The 19,443-nt window shown below is 42.9% G+C and overlaps 2 protein-coding genes across 2 annotated transcripts in view; one reads left to right on the forward strand and one right to left on the reverse strand.

Moving 5' to 3' along the window:
* SH3RF2 (SH3 domain containing ring finger 2) overlaps positions 1-9,663 on the forward strand; it is a 122,373-nt gene extending 112,710 nt beyond the window's left edge. Inside the window, exon 10 of the mRNA XM_004686843.2 lies at positions 9,646-9,663. The gene's annotated coding sequence lies outside the window, so the exon portion shown is untranslated. The remainder of the gene's footprint in view (positions 1-9,645) is intronic.
* Positions 9,664-14,792: 5,129 nt separating this feature from the next.
* The window catches only part of PLAC8L1 (PLAC8-like 1), a 13,888-nt gene continuing 9,237 nt past the window's right edge, over positions 14,793-19,443 (reverse strand). Inside the window, exons 3-4 of the mRNA XM_004686844.2 lie at positions 16,025-16,161; positions 14,793-14,978 (exon numbers count right to left, since the gene is read on the reverse strand). Of these exons, the coding sequence (XP_004686901.1) occupies positions 14,838-14,978; positions 16,025-16,161 (278 nt within the window). The 3' untranslated portion in view covers positions 14,793-14,837. The remainder of the gene's footprint in view (positions 14,979-16,024; positions 16,162-19,443) is intronic.

Genomic DNA, 19,443 nt, shown 5'->3' on the forward strand with positions numbered 1-19,443 from the left:
AGGAATACTGTCCATCAGACCTTTAGGACAGCGTGATAACATCATTCTAGTATTTCTGTGAGTTATGGATCCAAGTCTACTCCAAAGACTCGCACCCAATGCCTCATTGAAGTGAATGTAACCCAGATGGAGAAATAAGACAGGGAGTCTTATATGACATGAAAATATGAGTACATCATCTTCCTCTTTACCAAAAAAAAAAAAAAGCACTCGAGTTTAGCAATCCGGCCTACACAGAGTGGCAGATAGATGACTTCAGTAGTCAACCAAGCATTTAGTCTGTGCCTCAATGGGACGAGTTAATTTTTAACTGTTGCTGCTAACAACAGGTTGCTTAAGTGTTAAAGAGATAGCCATGAACCAGAAATTCTTCCCTTCAGTGCTCTCTCTGCTGTCTATAGAGTGACTTTTCGTTGAGCACCTTGCATCTCTGGGGTGCCCTTGTCTCAATAACATGCCTATTGCAAACAGTGCTGCAGTGAACACAGGAGTGCATCCTTGGTATAGATACCTAGGAGTGGAATTGCTGGGACACTTGCTTTATCTACTTTTAATATTCTGAGTAGCCTTCACATGGTTTTCCATAGGGCTAGAGGAGTCTGCTTTTCCACCAACAGTATATGAGATTTCCTTTGACTCCACAGCCTTGCCAACATTTGTTGTTTCTGGTTTGGTTTGCTTTTTGTTATTGTTCTTTTATATGGTGTATAGACTTAAATGTTTCTAAGGAAGCAGCCTTTCAAAAGTTTCAAAAGAGAAAGTTTCCTAACATGCCTAAGACTGTGGTGCTAATAGAAGACCAGAATAGCCCAATCTGAACACAGTGTAAGCTAGTCCTGAAGGACAAGTAAGATTGTCCATTGGGCAAAGGAGTGAGAGAAAGAGTGTTCCAGGCATGGGAATAAGTGCTTATTCACTGGGTTTAAAGGTAGCAGTCAAGGCCAGTTCTCTTGTGTTTTTAAGAACCCACTCCTTGTGGAGCATTCCTTGGATCCCAGGTAGAATCTGAAGCTAAACATTCCATCCTGTGAGCTCTCACAGCCTCAACTGAGATTGAGAAATGCTAGAAAAGGTGCTGAGGGTAGGCTGTGAGCACCTGAGCTGGGTATGTGGCCCTAGAGATGGCACGCTGGACTTCACCTCTGAATCACTCACCCCTTGAAAGTTAGAGCTGGATTTTTAGAGATCAGCTGATCCTGGGCACTTGGACCTCACAAGCAAAGTAAGTCTAGCCTAACACTAGAGAGTGTTATTCAGTAGTTTTAAGATAGAAATTGGGCACTTCCCAACAAGGTCTGAGGTGATTCGGATGCCTCTCAAGAATGAGAATCAAATCCACCTTTCTTGTGTTGGGGAGCAGAGCTGGCACGTGGCCCTGACTTCCAGCAGAAGTGTGGCCACACCACTCATTAATATATTGAAATAGGCTTGCACTGATAGGCCTATCAGTGGATAGTTGATGTTCTAAGTTCCCCCAAGGCCTCCTCCACCTCCTGTTCCCTGGCCCCTTCTTCAGGGCCTTCCCAGATCCAACCACCCAACAATCAAAGGGTGAAGACCAGGAGCAGCTGAGATATCCAGACTAACACCCTACTTCCTTTTCTTTGGCTAGTGCCTATGCCATACTGCTGCTAAAATTCAATGAGGTCTTTCAGGCAACTGTGAAGTCCAGCACTCTGTCTAGCCCTTCACAGTCACTGCATCAGACTTTTAACTAGGAAGGGAATGTGCTGGGATAGTGAGCAGTTCCATGCTCACCAGACTGCCTTTTTCAGCTACACTTTCATAAACATAGCTTTGCCTTTTGGCTTCCCACATTCTGGCAGAGTTAGGCAGGTCCAGGGATCATTTGTTTCAATAAGGTGAGCAGGCAGCCTCTCCTCCATGTCTGTTCACACAAGCAGACCCCACCACCTCCGTACTCCCTCCTGGGAAGCGAGCAGCTGTGGCAGGCAGCAGAGCAGGATCCTGTCAAGTCTGTCCAGCTGGGAGCCAGTGCTTAGCAAGCTGGGCCAGCAGCTGTGCCCCTGATGCCTCACTTGTTTACATCTTGAGAGTAAAGACCCCAGATCTCCCTTTGGCTAGGAGAAGAGAGCGTTAGCACTTCTAGCCGCCTCTCGGATAATCAGGAAAGCCAGCCACTGAAGGAACGAGTTTGGCAGGCAGGACCCAACCAGAAGAGTAAGTGCCAAGCTTCTGGCAGCAGGTCGGTGTCATTGAGACTGTGCAAGGGCATCTGAGGAGATCGAGCAAGGCTAAGTGATCTCGCCATCTGTGTGCTGGGCTAAAGTATCATGTCCTAGACCAGGGTCGAAACAAATGTTCCCAGAAGCCTTTCTGCCCAATGTCCTACCCTTTGCCAAAAAAAAAAAAAAATGCAGCAGAGGTGGGATCAAAGATAAAGAAGGGGAGACCTGGAACAGCATAAGAGGCTCACCCATCCACCTGTCCATTCAGCACAGACATCTGTACCTACTCCAGTCCAGCCTCTGGGAGAGGCAATAGAGGTCAATTCTTTTCTGAAGTTGGGATTGCTTCTTCTGTTCCCTGTCTCCCCATTGTATGTATAAGCATACACAAACATAAAACAGATAATCACATACCTACCACCTAGCATTTTATTTTATTTTAGTTTGGTTTGTGTGGCACAATGCCAAGTGCTTTTTTGTAAGTTTTTAATTTTTTAATATATTCATTATCTCACCCTTCATTTTTGTACAATGACCACCTAGCATTTTAAAAGGTGATTATTGATACCATTAGTGGCTGCCTGTTGGGTGCCTTCCTGGCACATTCCTTTCTTCCGCTCCTTCATACCCTGTCACCACCACCATTCTATATTCCAAGTTTATCATTCCCTAGTAAATTTCTCAGCATGCGTCCAGTAGAATTTTCAGTGCTGCTCACAGAAGTGCTCGTAAGCACTAAACAACCTGAGGCCGTAGACACCCTGCCTGCATTTTTGAGCTGCCATCTGGTTTCTGTCACTGGGACCCTAAGGGGTTGATTCATTGCTGGGAGTTGAGGTTTTGATGTACCATAATGTCTAGCTGAAGACATTGATAGGAATTTTTACAGGAACTCTTTCCCTTGCAGCTGTTTGAGGAGTCCTCAGTGCTCTTCAGTGGGGGAAACATGACCTGTGCCTGGGTCCAAACTGTGTGAGCAAAGGACATTCCAGGCAGCTGCCCTCAGGGTGTCCCAGGCCGCTCTGGACAGCCAGCTGCAGAAACCAGAAGCAGTGTCTCAGAATCCAAAATTAAAACAGATCTTGCTGGTTTTGCTGCTGTTGATGATTATTCGTGAGAACCTTGTCAGGGATGCAGGGAAAGTCCCCAAACTATAAGACCAGAATGCTTCATGTAGTTTGAGGTGGAAGGAGCCTGAAAGAGAAAGGAGTATCTCTTCAGCTAGCAATAGTTGCCACAATTTATTGAGCACCTACTGTGTGACAATCTTCTTACCTGCATTATGTCATCCAATCCAACCCAATCCTATGGTGGGGGTGGGACAGGTATTGTCTCCTGTTAGAGATTTAGTAGAATTGTGCCACCAAGACCCCACAGACTGTCCAAGACAATAAAAACTAGCCTTGGAACCCAAGACTCCAAGCCCAAATCTAAATTTTATTTGCCACAGCCCTCTTTGTGAAAGGCAGCTGTAAGCCCACATACAAGGTGGACGTAGGACAGGAGGGACAGAAGGAGGGACAGAAGGATGTGAGTTGCTGAGACTGGGGGTGAGGGCAGAGATGGAGAAGGGCAGTATCTTAGTTTAGAAGTCAAACACTCCCAGAGAAAAAATACAAGGTCGAGTTCCTTTGTCTAAGAAGCAGAGATGGGAAGGAAGATAACTAAGTGTCCTGTGTGGAGAAATCCAATAAGCAAACCCACCCCTGATGCATGCAGCCACACACAGTCAGGCAACCTGAAAAGACTCCCGCAATGTGGTTCTGGATCACTGGTGTCAAAACACAATGATCGTTAAGCCTTCCCTAGATTGCTCTTCGTGAGCTTATTTCTGGTTTTGCCTGTCCTTGTTTAAAATGAAACAGAGAAGAGCCCCAGAAGAAGGGCGATGTCATTTCCAAAATGATATCCCCCCCCTTTTCATCATCTCTGTGGGAACAGTATGGCTCAGAAAGTTGACATTTTTCTACTGTTCCATGTTGGTGTCTACCCAAAATTCAAGGTAATTGCTTTTGGGGGTAGATACTCGCCCACAGATGCAACGTGATTATGCAAATAGGGTCACTGCTGGATGGTCAAGAGCTGTAGCTGGTAAGGGCTAAAAGGATGCCAGACAAGACCCAGGGAGATGAGCAAAAAGCATCTGCAATGCCATTTTGTGTATCCTCAGTGAATGCACTTAAAGTCAGTGCCAGCATGATGAAAGCCATTTGCCATGTCAGAGTCTGATTGCTACGGGTCACACAAGTCCAAGAGGCCAGAGCTATCTTAATGCCCTTCCCATGAAAACAAACTCCCTGGGCCATTCAAGAGGACTGAGGACCATGTAAATTCAGAGACCCTCACAAATTCACAAAAGCCAGCTTGAATCCAAACACAAAGTAGCCACTAAAAACAGGCCTGGAGGACCAAAGGGAGATTCAAATAAATATCACCTATAAAGGTTTGTACCCATATCCTACCCAGAAGTGTTTTATATCTCTGTCAAGCAGAGAGCTGGGAACTTCACAGTGAGAAGGATATGCCAGCCACAGCAAACGGGAAACAGCACCAGCTTCCCTACAAGGAACAGAGCAGTCAGACAGGAGGGGTAACACGTGTGGAAGGAAAGTCTAATTTTAGATATCAGAACCATTTCCAAAGATTCCATTCCACACATTCTATTTATAAGCTGAATTCTTTTTTAAGCTTAAGTTGTTTTTAGTTGTTGGCAAATCTGAGAGCTTAGGTCTTCTATAGAGAACTAGATTTAAAGCTTCAGTCTACAAGGATGTGGAGGTAGCTATACCAGCTCCATTCCCAATCCACTAGAGCTTTATAAGCTATAGAGAAGCAATAGAATAAAATAGCCACAGTGATGGGTTTTGGTGTCAGATTATCTGTCCAGCCTTACCACTTACTAGCTATTTCCTTTGACAAAGGGCTAAAGACTCTTGGAATAGATACCTTTCCTGAAGCCTCAATTTTCTCATCTATAAAATGGGCATCAGATCTTATACACACACACACACACACACACTCACTCACCCGGGGACTTGTGGCAGGATTAATGACATTGTGCAGGTATAGTTTGGATTGTGGCATTGAGTAAATCAAGGTGCTCAATAAATGGGGACTTTACTGCTAGATGTACATGGGGGCACAATTCAAAATCAGAGTGTGCCCCAAAAGAGCTGGATTTGTCACACAGACATGAGAGAGGGAAGCAGTTGTCAAGAAAGCTTCCAGGAATAGAACCAGGTTTGAAAGGGGGCACGTGGAAAAGTACATGGAGATGCAGCATCCGGACTCCAGAGTCACTTGCCCTGGGTTCAAACTCTAGCCCCCCTAATCCTAGGCTCTCTGTCCTTGGCCTAAGTTCATGAACCCCTTGGCAACTTTCTTTACTCATGTAAGGAGTAGAAACTCTAATGAGCACCCCATGGGGTGTGGTGAAGTGGAAGCTACGTGGCAGGTCAGATGCTCATATGCAAAATGGGCCCAAGATGTGGTAGCTGCCGGAGTTTGCAGGCGTGACAAGAGCAGAGAGCTGGTATACACTAACCACACCGAGGGTCAGGTGCCAGGCGGTTGAAAGCACAGTGAATCGGAGGCACCAGGATTCAAATCCAGGCTTTGAATTTTCCCCTGATAGCACTCTGGCGAATCATGAATACTCTCACAACCTTGGTTCCCTTGTATGAAATGCAGGTCTTACATGGTGATTTCTGGGTGGTTCGGTGGGGACTTGGGAAGATAAAGCAGCGTCGTTAGCATCACATGGGGAAAGCGCCATGGTGTTAGCGTTACATTAGCGTGCTATAACCTTGTCAGTCTTTTCTCTGCCGGTTCTCAGCTCACCTCACCTCATCTGTCGAAGGTGAAGGGTTAGATTGTCTGAAACCATGAATAAAGCCACTAAGTGCCCTGGTGCAGGCACTCTGCGGACACTTAGCTCCCCAGTGCTGACAGGGTTTATGAAATATCCATTCTGATTTGCAAATAGTTCTGACATGGACTCACTTCCAACTGCCTGGCAATTTCTGTACCAACCTCTCCTCCTTGGTACCAACTAACAGAAATTAAATGTTCCTGGCACAATTTGCAATTCATACAATGTGTGTGGTGATGCATTAAACCGCTGCTAGACCACCACTGGGACCAAGGGGCTGCCTTCCGGCCAGTGTTGCTCTCACACCAACTCCATTTAAAATCACAGAATGTTTCTTCCTCGGGAAAAATTCACTTATTCATTCGTTTTCATTCAACAATATTGGTTGAGCATCCGTTGTGCACCAGGTTTTCTTCCATAGAGTTGGGATACAGTAGTGAACAGTGAGAGTAAGCCTCTGAGTGCACCAGGTTTCCCCTTGGTCAAAGGGAGTAAATATGGATAATTCCAGACAAGGGGTTGTTTCTTGGTGACAGATGTTGTAAAGGAAGCGTTGGGAATGGCTGAGGGCGCAGCTTGTTAGGTAGAGTGTCTGAGGAGATGACATTTAATCTGAGATGGGAGAAGAGGGAGCTGGACAGGCTGCAGGCCAGGTAGCAGAAACGAGCTCAGTGCAGCCCCGAAGCGCACTCATTTATCACACATTTTCTGTCATACAACAAATGTGTTGAATGGACAGTTGGAGATGAGACGAATCTTTTTTCCTGCCAAGGAGGACCTTCACAGGAAGGATGAACTTTCGGGAGATGCCACAGCACAGAGGCAAGTTGCTCCCTGCTCTCCATCTCTAAGAGACAAGGCTAGGCACTGCCTTGCAGGATGGTGGAAGCTTAAGAACTCACCTCCACAGGGACTGGCCCTGTCAGCTCTTTAAAGCACAGAATGCACAGCAAACAAAAAGATACCTGCCATTTTTTTTTTTTTTAAGATTTATTTATTTACTCATACAGAACTGGGGTACAAGCCAGAGATGCGGTGGGTGAGAGGATTCACCAGAGACAGAGTGGGAAGCAGAACAGGCAGATCGAAGAAGTACACTGCTGAGGGGAGCAGCGGGCGGGTCAGGAAAGGTCTGCCTCGCCATGTGGATTTCCTCCGGGGCAGGCGGGGATCAAACTCATGTGGAAATGGCTTAAGCTTCTTAGTGCAGTGCTTTAACCTGCTGCGCCACCAGGAGGCCCCGATACCTGCCATTTTTTTTTTTTTTTTGAGGCAGGGACTGTTTGTAATTGTGTCCACAGAACATGAAATGTCATCTCCTTTGTTATCATTAAGATATATTTATTGAACTTCCACTCCCACTGATTCATAAAATATTTCAGTTATGAGTCTCTCTTTCCTCGATTTTTGCCCACATCCTCTCTCTGTGTGTCTGTCTCTCTCTATTCCTTTCCTCTCCTCCTCTCTCCCTTCTTCTTCCCCCTGACCCTTTCTCGTTTCTTCCCCTCCCTCCCCCCAGCTTTTACTAGAGTGACTTACTGTGTGACTTAGGACAAGTCATTTCTCTTCTCTGAGTCTCAACTTTCTTGTCTATAAAATGGGAATAATAAAAAAAAGCATGTAAATAGTATTATGTTCATTTTGTAGATTAGGATGTAAGATTTTAAGAACTCAATTAAGAAACTGAGATTAAGGGTTTTTTTTTGAGATTTAGGTTTTTAAGGCAAAAAAAAAGTAGTAATGTGTGACATTGAGCCAGTTCACTGGACTCTGTGGTGTTTATCCACTCTTTGAGGTTATCAAGAAACAGGAACCACAGAGCTCTCAGAATACCAACATAGTGGCAATAGTTTTATGTGTCAATAATGTCCTCTGCTTTTCTTATGTCAACTAGTTTTAACATCTCCCTGCAGCCACACAAAGTAAGTAATATGACCACCCTGATCTTACCGATATGGAGATTGAGGTCCAGCAAGATTAAATAATTTCCATAGGTAATAGCTAGGAACTAGCCAGTTTGGAAATAAACCTGAGCAATTGGAGTCAGTCCTCTGGCCTGAGATGACACATCAAGGCAGTCCTGGAGACGTAAGCTTCTAAGTGTTCAGTAAATACAGTTTTACCGCCTGCCAACTCTAGGAGCCGCTGGCCCCTGGGCATCTTAAACAACCCAACACCCAACTCTCCAAGGCAGAAAATGATCATGGCACCAAAGAGTGTACTGAAACAGCCTGCACTTTCCAACAGTGACCACACTAGGGGCCCGAGCGGGCTCTCAGGTTCAAGATTCAAAATCACCTCTACCAGGCATAGTTGCAGCGATGATGTTTTCAGGGCCCTGTTAAAATGGAAACTGATTGTTCTTTAAAGCTGAAGTTCTTTCTACACCATTTAGCGCAATCTGGAAGGTCAAGTTAATGTGGCAGCCTTCCTGTCACTGCCATTTACTCCTTGATACACCTGCCCTCAGAAATGCCACAGGACAGCAAAGGTCAATCCAACCACTGCTGCTCCCTTGGGAGCCCAGGAGCAGTTTCCCAAAGGATTTTGCCTTTCTTCTGGGAGCCACAGTCTCACAGATGCTGAGCCCAGGCCTGATCTGCACATCAAAGCAGCTTTTTCTGGGTCCAGTTGTGATATTAACAGGTTGACCCATCTCCAAAGGTAGGAGCCAGCATCAGCACTGCATGGATTGCACAGGACAGAGAAGCGGGCCTTTCTCATGCAGGTGTCTTCCCTTTGAAGAGCTAACGAGTCATGCAGAGCAGGATGAAACTCCTGGCAGGATCAGTGAGGAGTCCAAGACAGCGTTAACTCCAGATCCTGTGGAACTCACTGACATGGTGGGCCACGGATTGCACCCTAGTAACCAAAGATTTTGTATTCCTCCTGCTTCCCCCAGTGAATGTCAAGCAGGCACCTGGGGCCTCTGAGAACTCACAGGCACTGGTGCTGAGGGATATTTATATCTCTTTAGTTTCTTCCACAAGATGCATTGTCTTCCTTCACCTTGGCATTTTGAAGAATACAGATCATTTATGTTATATAATGTTACTCAGTGGAATTCGTCTCTAGATTCAGATTACTCATGTGTGGCAAAAGATGATAACCTTTTGCATCAAATAAGAATCCCTGAGTCCATACTGAATGAATAAATAAATGTGGGAGAAGGAGAAATTCTCCTTTATAGTAGAACACCAACTACTAAATGTAAGAGGTGTGATAAAATTTTTTGAAATCACCATTCAGCGGCCACTACAATAATAATTGGCTCAGGCGAGATATCATTGGATATTAAAACCAGTGAGTGAAGTGAATAGTCCAGAGTAACTAATCACAAGATACTTATCAGTCACAAAATGGAGGGAACTTAAAGACTACCTCAGCCAACAGACCACTGTCAGCATCACTTGTAATGAGAATATGATCCATGTGACTCCCGATACAGTGAACTGAGGAGACAGCATCACTTCTGTGAATGAAAGTCATATCCCTGCCCACAAAACTTCAGAATTTTAAGGAACTATAGGTCTTCTTAGGCTACATTCATACATAATAAAATCTGAATTTTTTTCATCTTCACAGACCCTGCCTTGGTAATCTTTCCAGTGCAAGCTGGCAACATGAGGAGATGAACTATGTAAATGGAAACTGCTCAGCAGAGAGTTTGTGGGCTGTTTGTGGACCATGTGATATTCCTTGAACACCAAGATGAGACAGCTACCAAGAGGCCGGCCTCCAAGACAGAAGGCTAATAGGAGAAAAAGCAAATTCATCTTCACCCACAGTATCAGGGGGTAAAGCGAGACAGACGAGGCAGATGGAGAAAAGCCAGTGGGTCCCCTCCTGTTACAGGTCACACCAGGCTCCCATTCCTCCTGTTATTCCTTTCTATGGCCAATGCTACCCTTCATCTTGCAATTTCTCACATCTTGCCACCAAGCTGACAAGAGAAATGACTGAATATCCTATGTCTTCTATCTCTGATGCTGACCTGTCTGCAACTCATACGTAGAGCCTTTTGTAGGAGTTGGCAACATATTCTTCTCTCAGGTGTTCAAGCCAGAAAGGCCAGCATTCTTCACAACTTCCCTCACTCTTACCTCCTCCCCACCATGCATCCTGCATCCTCCACTACACCCTCATTCTCTTCCATTCCAAGTCCCTTCTGTCTTTCTCCACTGATACCCTCCAATCAGACTACCATGCTTATAGAGAAGCTGTTACATGTCTACAGTTAAGAAAGTCAATTGTAACTCTCCATTCTTTTTTGTTAATAAATAGCTCATCTTCAAGCACAAGTCATTAGATGATATTCTACTCATGTTCTTTTTAAAAAGCAACTGTAACTTAATAGGCAAATTTGAAATGATCTGTGTGAACCTGAGAGGGACCCCCACACAGACAAATGAAATTCACAAATACCCTGAGATGCATTTTTATCTTCTCCGCATTTCAAGACATCAGTAAGAATTTCATTTTAAAAAGCACCTGCTGCTCTGATTAGCCAAGATAATATGACATTACTGCAGCATTATTTGGATGTCTTGGATGTTTTAAAGTTCAGGATCATAATTTTGCATTGAAGCCTCTTCAGTCTTCTATCCCATCATGCTTGTGAGCAGGAGAATCAGTGAACCAGAGTGGGTCAGATTGTATTTTGTGGTTACAGAAATGTTAACTGCTCTGTGAAACCGTCACTTGCAGGACTCAAACTGGCACCCATGTTAATGAATAACTTGGCCCTCTTAACCACACCCTTCTCTCGGTTAACCACAGGGGAAGGTGATAATAAGCAACCAGAAGCCCCAAAGTACTGGTTTTATTTGCCAAGTGGTGAGTGGGAAGACAAGAGGTACGATGAGACCACAGAGAGGATGAGTCAGTGATGACGTGGTCAGAGGCAGCCCCCCAAGCTGCGCTCACCCTTCCTCTCTGGCCCGCTGGGACTGAACCTTGGCTCCGCTTCCTCTGAAAGATCTCAGGTTTGATTGGCTCCTTTTCAGCTTCGAATCTATGAAGATAGAAATGCTGCCTTCACATCCTAGAATCTACTCATTAGCACCATGAGGCCTCACAGCCTATCTATAAATAGTTTAAAATGACTTCACTTTCCAGGGTAAAGTCATGGACTTGTCAGAGTTGGAAGCAATTTACTTTTATACATGATATATGGAAAGGTTACTTATAAGCAAGCTCCCACACAAAAGCAAGTTGTATAAAGTGGGGGAGACAAATGGCTTTTAATCCCCAGAAACCATTAGACCACGCTGGCTAATTATAGCCTTGACTTCAAGGCCTTCTAGCTCATATTTTCTTCTTACCTTGGCTTCCCTCTCTCACACTTAGAGCAACAGGAAACTGACACTTGTATTTTTTGCACTTCTGTATTTTAAGTCACTGGGAACTTTCCATGGCTTATAGGGTATGGTTTCATGGAGATTTGACTTCTGTTTTAAACCTGGTTAGCCAATAAATCAAGTATTTTCCAAAACATAAAATGCTCCCAGACAAGAAAAAAGAAAAAAAGAAACTTAGAAAAGATTCCCTATTTCCTAAAGTTTCTCTGTCTTGGCTGTCAGTTCCAGCTGACTCACAGATCTCAAGAAGTCAAAGGTCCAAAAGTGGTGGAGGGATGAAAGAGGTGAAGATTTAGAATTACGAAACTGAATTTAGAATTACTGCTCAAACACATAACCTAAAATAGTTTGCTAAGCCTGAAGTCTGAGTCCCATCTCCTAGAATTGCTTTCTATAGCTACATGTTTGGGGGAAGGGCCATTGTTTATGGGAATAAAGAGAAAATGAAAGGGTAGGAAAATTCACTCCTCCATGGAAATGTAAGTAGAAAAGCTATTTAAAAAAAAAGAAAGAAAGAAAGAAAGAAAAGTTATAGATTTGTCTGCTTATTTTTTTAAGTACAGTTTTTAATAGACCCAAAATGAGTCTTTATGGATAATATGTACATGAATAATGTCTATGAAAAGGGATATATGTTTGTCATTATAGACTACTGTATAAACTTTAGATATATAAAATGTATAAACATTGAGATTATTTTATAGGACAATGACATTTAAGGACTTCCAATCTTTTTTATATCTTTGTTCAAAAAATATGGAGTTCCAGTGCTGGCAGCTTATTTGCTTAGTGTATTCCACTAAGCCACAGGATGGGGAGAGGGAGATTGTTTGTATTTTGGTTTGTAATTTATAAGAATCTGTATGGAGTACTCTTAAATGTCTGTTGCCTGTGTGTTGATGTTATTTACCCACATGGAGCCACCAGCAATCTGTTCCACACTTGGCACCTTGGAAAACCAAGAGGAATTTTCTATTGAGAAGAAAAAACACATGGAACATGGCTTCGCTGTCGGGTACCTCTCAGATCTGTACCACTGCCAGCTATTGGTAAGTCTGAGAAAAAGGGGAGCTTCTTATCAGAGTTGTCTCTCCTTTAACTCTGTGGTGTTGGACACCTCTTCTGCTGGGAAGAAAACATATTTTTGTGAAGTTCTTTTTCTTGGACTTGATCTATTCTAAAGAAAGCCAGTTACCTTGCTTCAGGACTTCGTGCCACCACCACTTTTCAAAGAACCATCTACAAACAAGTTCTCCATTTTATTTTCTGTGATTTGATGGTAAACTAGTGGTTTTGAAAGCCCACAGTTTTACTTGTTTGGGCTTGTGGCACTAATGAAGTGTTTCTTAAGCTTGTGCTTTCCCACCCAGACTGAGCAGAACAGCAAAGGGGGGAAAAGGGATGCCCCCTCATTGGAGAGGTCCACTCCCACCTTTTACATCAGCAAGAGGAGAACTGTGCCAGAAACCAGCCATGACACCATCTGATGTTCGTGAAAAGGGGGATCAACCATGTGGAGAGATTACCCACACCTCCTTTGCCAAAAACGCATATTGTTCCCAGCTGGAAGTTTGTGAAAGACCCTAGGTGTTTTAGCATGAAACAATAAAACAGATTTATTTTCACTTAATAGACTTGTCCCTCAGGCCTGGTTGTTTTTCCCCCCAGTAGCTGACTTGCAAAAGAGAGTACTTTGTTATAGATTAAATGTCAACACTGAGCATTTACTTTTCCCCAAAGGGGCTAGTTTCTGGACACCCAAAGAGGGACTCTTGGGAGTATCACACTTGCCAGATAGAAACTGCTTAGTGTCTATGGGGGTGGGTTAAGGCAGGGGTGCACTTACTATCCACAAAGACCAGAGTTCACCTCAACAAAACGAACTCAAGCTTATGCCTCCACAAGGGCCCACAGGCCCTGGTTAGCAGCCTTCTATGCAAGTCCCCTGTACTGGTCAGGAACACTGTCTGAAGAATCTATCATTTACCAGCTGTGTGGCCTTGGACAAGTAGCTTAACCTCTTTGTGACTCAGGCTTCTTCTGTGGAAAAACAGTCATATATCATCATCTTCCTCAAGCTGTTAAGGACTAACTATCTTAAAACCTGTAGAGTGATTTGAACAATGGTTGCCAAATCCACCAACCATCTATGCTGATTTTTGTATTTCAATTAACTCAATTTTAATCTAAGTTGTAGTGCTCTATATTCCAATCATAAATGAAAAATTACATAATTTGTTATGAATACAAAATAACAGGGAAATGGTTATAATGCCTCATCTATTGAGTCCTTTTCACCTGCCAAGCACTGGGCTGAGTGTCTTAACTTGTAGAATCTTCACAGCTCTAAGTGGTCAGTAATAACATTTTACAGATGAGGAGACCAAGGTGCAGTGACTAGCCAAGTTGCCTACAGTTCTGCAGTCAGTCAATGCAGGAGACAGCTCAGGCTTTAGAATCCAGCACCTCAGCACTGCCTTGTACTGCCACCCTCCCAAAGACAAGAGTATTCTATTCACATGACAGATGGTTGATGTATTAAATCCCCCCAGGGCTGCTGTAACAATGTGCCACAAGTGGTTAGGCTTAAAGCAAAAGAAACTTGTTCTGTCACAGTTCTGAAAGCAAAAGACCAAATCAAGATGTTGGCTCTGCTGGGGCCCCTGGAGAAGGATCCTTCCTGGCCTCCTCTAGCTTCTGACAGCCCCAGTAGTCCTCGGCTTGTGGTGGCATCACTTCAACTTCTGCCTTCTTCTTTTCTTGGTCATCTTCATCCCTGTGTCTCTATCTCCATGTCTTTGTTCTCTCCTTAAAAGGAGAAGGGTCAGCTTGAATTAGAACCCACCCAAACAATCACAGCACCCTATTTCCAAATAAGGTCCTAGTCATAGATAGCAGGAGTTAGGAATTCAAGGTATCTTTGGGGAAAAAAGAGGCATAACTTATAATAGCTGCCTGCCTGAGGCTTTGACGCTGGGTTTGAAGAGCTGCAAATGCTAGAGTGGTGCTCAAGTTCAGCAGCACCTAAGATTTCCTCCCTTATCTTGTCAGGACTGGAAGAATCAGGACAAGGGAAAGACCGTACTTCTGTGCCTCAGTGACATGTGGTACCCAGTTCGGGTGCTAACTACCACTAACCACCTCTCCTTCCTCCTCCCTCATGAAAGGATGGCAGTAGGCAGTCAAGGGAGGACTCCACATTTACCTCTAGAACCTGTCTGCCCTATATGTGTGGGATGGAATAGCAATTCCAGACACACAATCACCTCCATTGTGAGGATAGGTAAAAAAAGAACAGCAAAGACAGTAGGTGATATAATTTATTTTTATAATAGTTCAATGAAAACCTAAGAAAAATCCAGTAAGAATGTTTTGAGAGGAAGGTGTTAGGAATTGAGGGAGAATTATCTTGCTCTATTAAATAAGGGTATCCTTAGTCGAAGGAGATGAATAGATCTCGTAGAGTTGGGAGGTCCTCATCTTGAGTTCCCGGGCTATCTGACAGATGGAAAAAGGCCAACAGCAGTGCACCACCAGCCAGTCTTCACACAGGGAGCCCTAGGGGGAGACGGGGCTCAGTTCTGGTGCAACACACAGACTCCCTCCCATCACCAGAGACATATACAGGACTATATGATGGCTCAGGCCATCCCAAGCCTCATCAACACTCTAAGTCACTGTCCAGGGACACTGCATCACTGGGTTAACTTATGCCAAGTAGCTCGATTGCTAATCAGTTCTGGCAACTCAGAGACCCACCTTTAGGGCTTTTGACATGGGCTTCGCACTTGAAATCACTGATTTCTCTGTCAACATTTTTCTTAGAATAAATATATATTTATTTTTTTGGAGTGGATAATATATGTCCAAAATCCCCACAGTAAAGAAAGGATAGGAAGTTAAAAATACAGCCCTCCTTCCATAGGGGACCCCAATCACTCAGTTACCTGTCTGGGGACAACCACTGTTGCCATTACTTGTTTACACTTCCAGACAAATTCTCAGTTGACACAAATATGCCCAATAAAGTCTTTTAGTTTAAATAGCTGTATACTTCTCTGCAGTGCTCTTTTTTCTCTTAAAAATTCATCTTGAAGATCATTCCATGTGAATATAAAGAGATGCCCATCTTACTATGTATGACCTATCTGGTCTCAATCTCTCATTATAGCTTAGCCTCTGCTGTTTGGAAGTCATATCCCTCTTTAAAGGGCAGTCGGTGGAACGCCCAAGTGAATTCTGTATGTGCCACAGAAGCCACATCCCCTGAAGTCAGACCATCCCAAATGCATCTTCCATATGTGGTGTCCGTTACCATCTTCTCTTGATGCAACAAGAGAAACACAACTGGTCCACTGGCCAGGAACCTGCAGGAGAGTAGGTGTTCTTGGGACACCCTTCACAGTGTGGCACCTTGGTCAACAGACACCCTCATAATGAAAAAAATCAGGAATTCCTTTCCTTTCCCAAAGTCTCCCTCTAAATATGGTGGTTTTAAGCATCCTTGCCTACACCTTTTATTTATTTACTTTTAATTACAGATTTGGAAAGCATCCAGGTTCTTTTTTAGATCCAGGTTCACATATCCATTAAAACATACTTACCTGTATTTTATGTCTCTCTCTCGTGCCAATTCTCAACGCAAAGGTGGATCCAGGTAACATTGGCCAACAAAGGCACTCTCCATAATGCCTAGCAATGTCACACTCAAGACATATTGGACAAAACAGACCACAGAAACCTGTCATTAAGCAGATAAAAGAAAGCCAAGGTTTCCAGGTGTTCTCACAGCCACTTCATACATCAAAGAGCATTTACAACATTATGCCATTAATTTAATGCTGCATTGTTTCCCTGTGCTATAGGACTGAGAATGAAGAACCAATTCCAGAAATTTAGTGCATAAAAGTTACCATGAGATAAGACTTGGAAACAACCCAAATACCAAAAAACAGATCAAGAAGATGTGACATATAAACAGAGTAAATACTATTCAGCAATCAAAAAAGATAAACTAATGCCATTTGCAACTTGGATGGAGTTAGAAGGTGTTATGCTCAGTGAAATTAATCAGAAGGAAAATCAGATAAGACAACTATAAATCAGAGACATTCTGCAGGGGAGAATGGATCAAAATGAGGGCAGGAAGAACACAAAGGACTAAGGTGATGGTGCACAGGTGAACTGGTGAGGAGATTCTATGGGGACTACACCTGAGAAATAAAGCAAAGACTGTAAAAAAAAATTAAAACTGATGTAAATATATATAAGTAAATAAATTAGATAGTTTTAAAAAAAAGTTGCCATAACGGAACCACATCAAAGTTGTCTTCCTTTGTTAAAACACTGGCAAAGCTGAACCTACTACAATTCTGTTAGCATTCAGTAATTGTTTCTTCCTATCATGAAAACAAAATTAAATAATTATTTGTACAGTTCAGTCATAACTGTTGCTTTCACTATGTTCATGTATCCAGTTTCAATACTTAAAATAGACACAGTACATACTTTGAATAGCCAGTATCTTTCTGTAAATGTAATGGAAATCTCTTTTATGGTACACTGATTCTGCTTGTTATTCTTATCAGAACTGTATTTCTCAGATCAGAAATTACTACAATTTTTACTATTTCGTGGAGCCACTGGCATCTGTCAGTTTTAATAAAGGTTTGGTTCCTTGAATATCAACTGGAAACAGTTTATCGTATGTTCATTCATTCACCTTTAATTACTGATAATGTCCCGTCCACATTCTGCATGAACCGTCTAACTCAGATTCAGTTTTGTTTTGTTTTGTTTTGAGATTTATTTCTTTATGTATGCAAGAACTGGGGAACAGGTGAGAGGATTCACCAGAGACAAAGTGGGGAGCAGAATAGGTAGATCCACTGAAGTAACTGCTGCAGGGGGCAGCAGGTGAGACAGGAGAGGTCTGCTGCCTCAATGTGGGTTACATCCCTGGCTGGGGACAGAATGGCGGCTGCAGAGAGCTTCATAGTGCTGCATCTTAACCCTTTGTGCCACCAGGGAGGCCCTAGAGGTTCAGTTTTAAATGTGTTTTGAGTCACAGTCCTTTTGCTTTTATGGTCATATCTGTGAACTCACTCCTCAAAGAAAGAGAAAAATCCATGCACACAGGCAGGCAGAATTGTGCATTCAAGCCCACAAGATTCAAGAATCCATTGAAAACTATCAAAGGACTCAGGTTAAGAACCCCTATATATGGTCCTCTAGCATTCTGAAAGACAATAACCTTGATGAATATAAGCCATTGGGATAAGAAACAACAGAACAAGCCAAAAAACAAGCTAACTGTAACCTTTTAAGTATGCCATTACTAGATGGTAAGGAATAATTTACATGCAAGAAAATGTAAAGATCATAAATGTTCAGTTAGATGAGTCTTGACAACACATTCATCCAGATAATCAAATGTGTATAACGTGGCCCTCACCCCAAAGGCCCTCTAGGTGAACCCCAACCCTATCATCCCCATTTGAGAGGCAGCCACGCTTCTCACTGTTCCCACAGTTGAGTTTATCTCTTCTCTTGTACTTGAAATAAAGAATCTGGTTTACTTTAGCAACAACTGTCATCTTTTGTTCAACGTGACGTTTCTGAGATTCCTCTAAGCTGTAGTTGTGCAGTGTTCTCCTGTTGCTGGGTAGTGTTTCAAGATATGAATAGTCCACAAATGTTGTTAACCATTTTTCCAGATTATTCCATTGTCAGATTGTTGGTATTATTAGTACTATGAATCTTCTTATACAAGTCTATGTGGATATACATTTATTCCATTGGGTTGATTCCTGGTCATGGCGTAGATTTGCTTAACTCAGGTAGTCTGGTTCCAAAGTCCTGAGTACTACACAGACACTGACTTCTGTATATTCTTATGCTTTCCTTACTTTTCTAGTATGTGACAGCAGTTGTGGGTTTGTGTGCTCTGGGAAGTAGCCCTGCTCCCACAGCTTTCTATTTATCCCCATGGGAGTGTCTTAAGCCATGCAACTTCTTAAAAGCCTTCATGTCTCCAGGTGTCCTGCCCTGCACCAGGAGAGAGGACTTGGTGAGCACTGCTGCCTGTGCAGCAAGAAGTGACTGCAAAAGGAGGGAACACTTTGTCGAAGAGTCTCCAGGTAAAATTTTTGCACCACATATAACATACCAAAAGTATCCAGTTAGATAAAGAACTACTACAAGTCGATTAAGATTTACATAAAAGTAAACAGATGAAAATGGCCATTGGATGCGAGCAGGTAATCTCTGCAGAGGAAATACAGCAGCACATAACATGAAAAGTGGCTCCGTGTCATAGTAACCAAGGGAATGTATATAGAAACAATCAGAAATCATTTCTACCCAAAAGAATGCCAACTTGCTTTACATTGTTAAATATCAATGGTTGCATGGAGTCATAGTGAAAGGGTACTCCACTCAGTAGTGGAAGAGGAAATGGCACAGTCACACCAGAAGGCAACGTGCTGAACCTAGTAAAATTTTAAAATCTCAGGCCTAGTGATTCCAGTTATCAGTATCTACACTGGAATGATGGGTATAAGGATAAGCACTGCAGCATTTGTAACTTGAAATTTAAAACATCTTAAATGTACATTAGTAGACAAAAGTATAAATAAGCATGGTAGAAATCATACGATAGACGACTTAAAAATATAGCAAAAACATTGACTAAGAACCAAAAAAATGTCTAAGACACAGTTTGGATTAAAAATGGTTATGTACAGCCTAATATCATTTATACTTTGTTCAGAGAGCTGAGAGGCAACTCTTTTTCTACATATGTAGAGAAAAAGATCTGGAAAGATTCGTCCAAATTAACTTACTGAAAAACAGAGGACTCTAGTCTCTCTCTTAAAGTCTAATTTTTAATTAAGTTAACATATTCATGTGTTGTGAAGTTGTTTATAAAAAATATATATGGATCTCTGTGCCTATCTATGTACATAGAGGTATGTGTGTGTGTGTGTGTGTGTGTGTGTGTGTGTGTGTGTGTGTGTGTGTG

Source organism: Condylura cristata, unplaced genomic scaffold (genome assembly GCF_000260355.1).
Source record: "Condylura cristata isolate star-nosed mole 26May11 unplaced genomic scaffold, ConCri1.0 scaffold00021, whole genome shotgun sequence".
In the NCBI taxonomy this organism is placed as follows: Eukaryota; Metazoa; Chordata; class Mammalia; order Eulipotyphla; family Talpidae; genus Condylura; species Condylura cristata.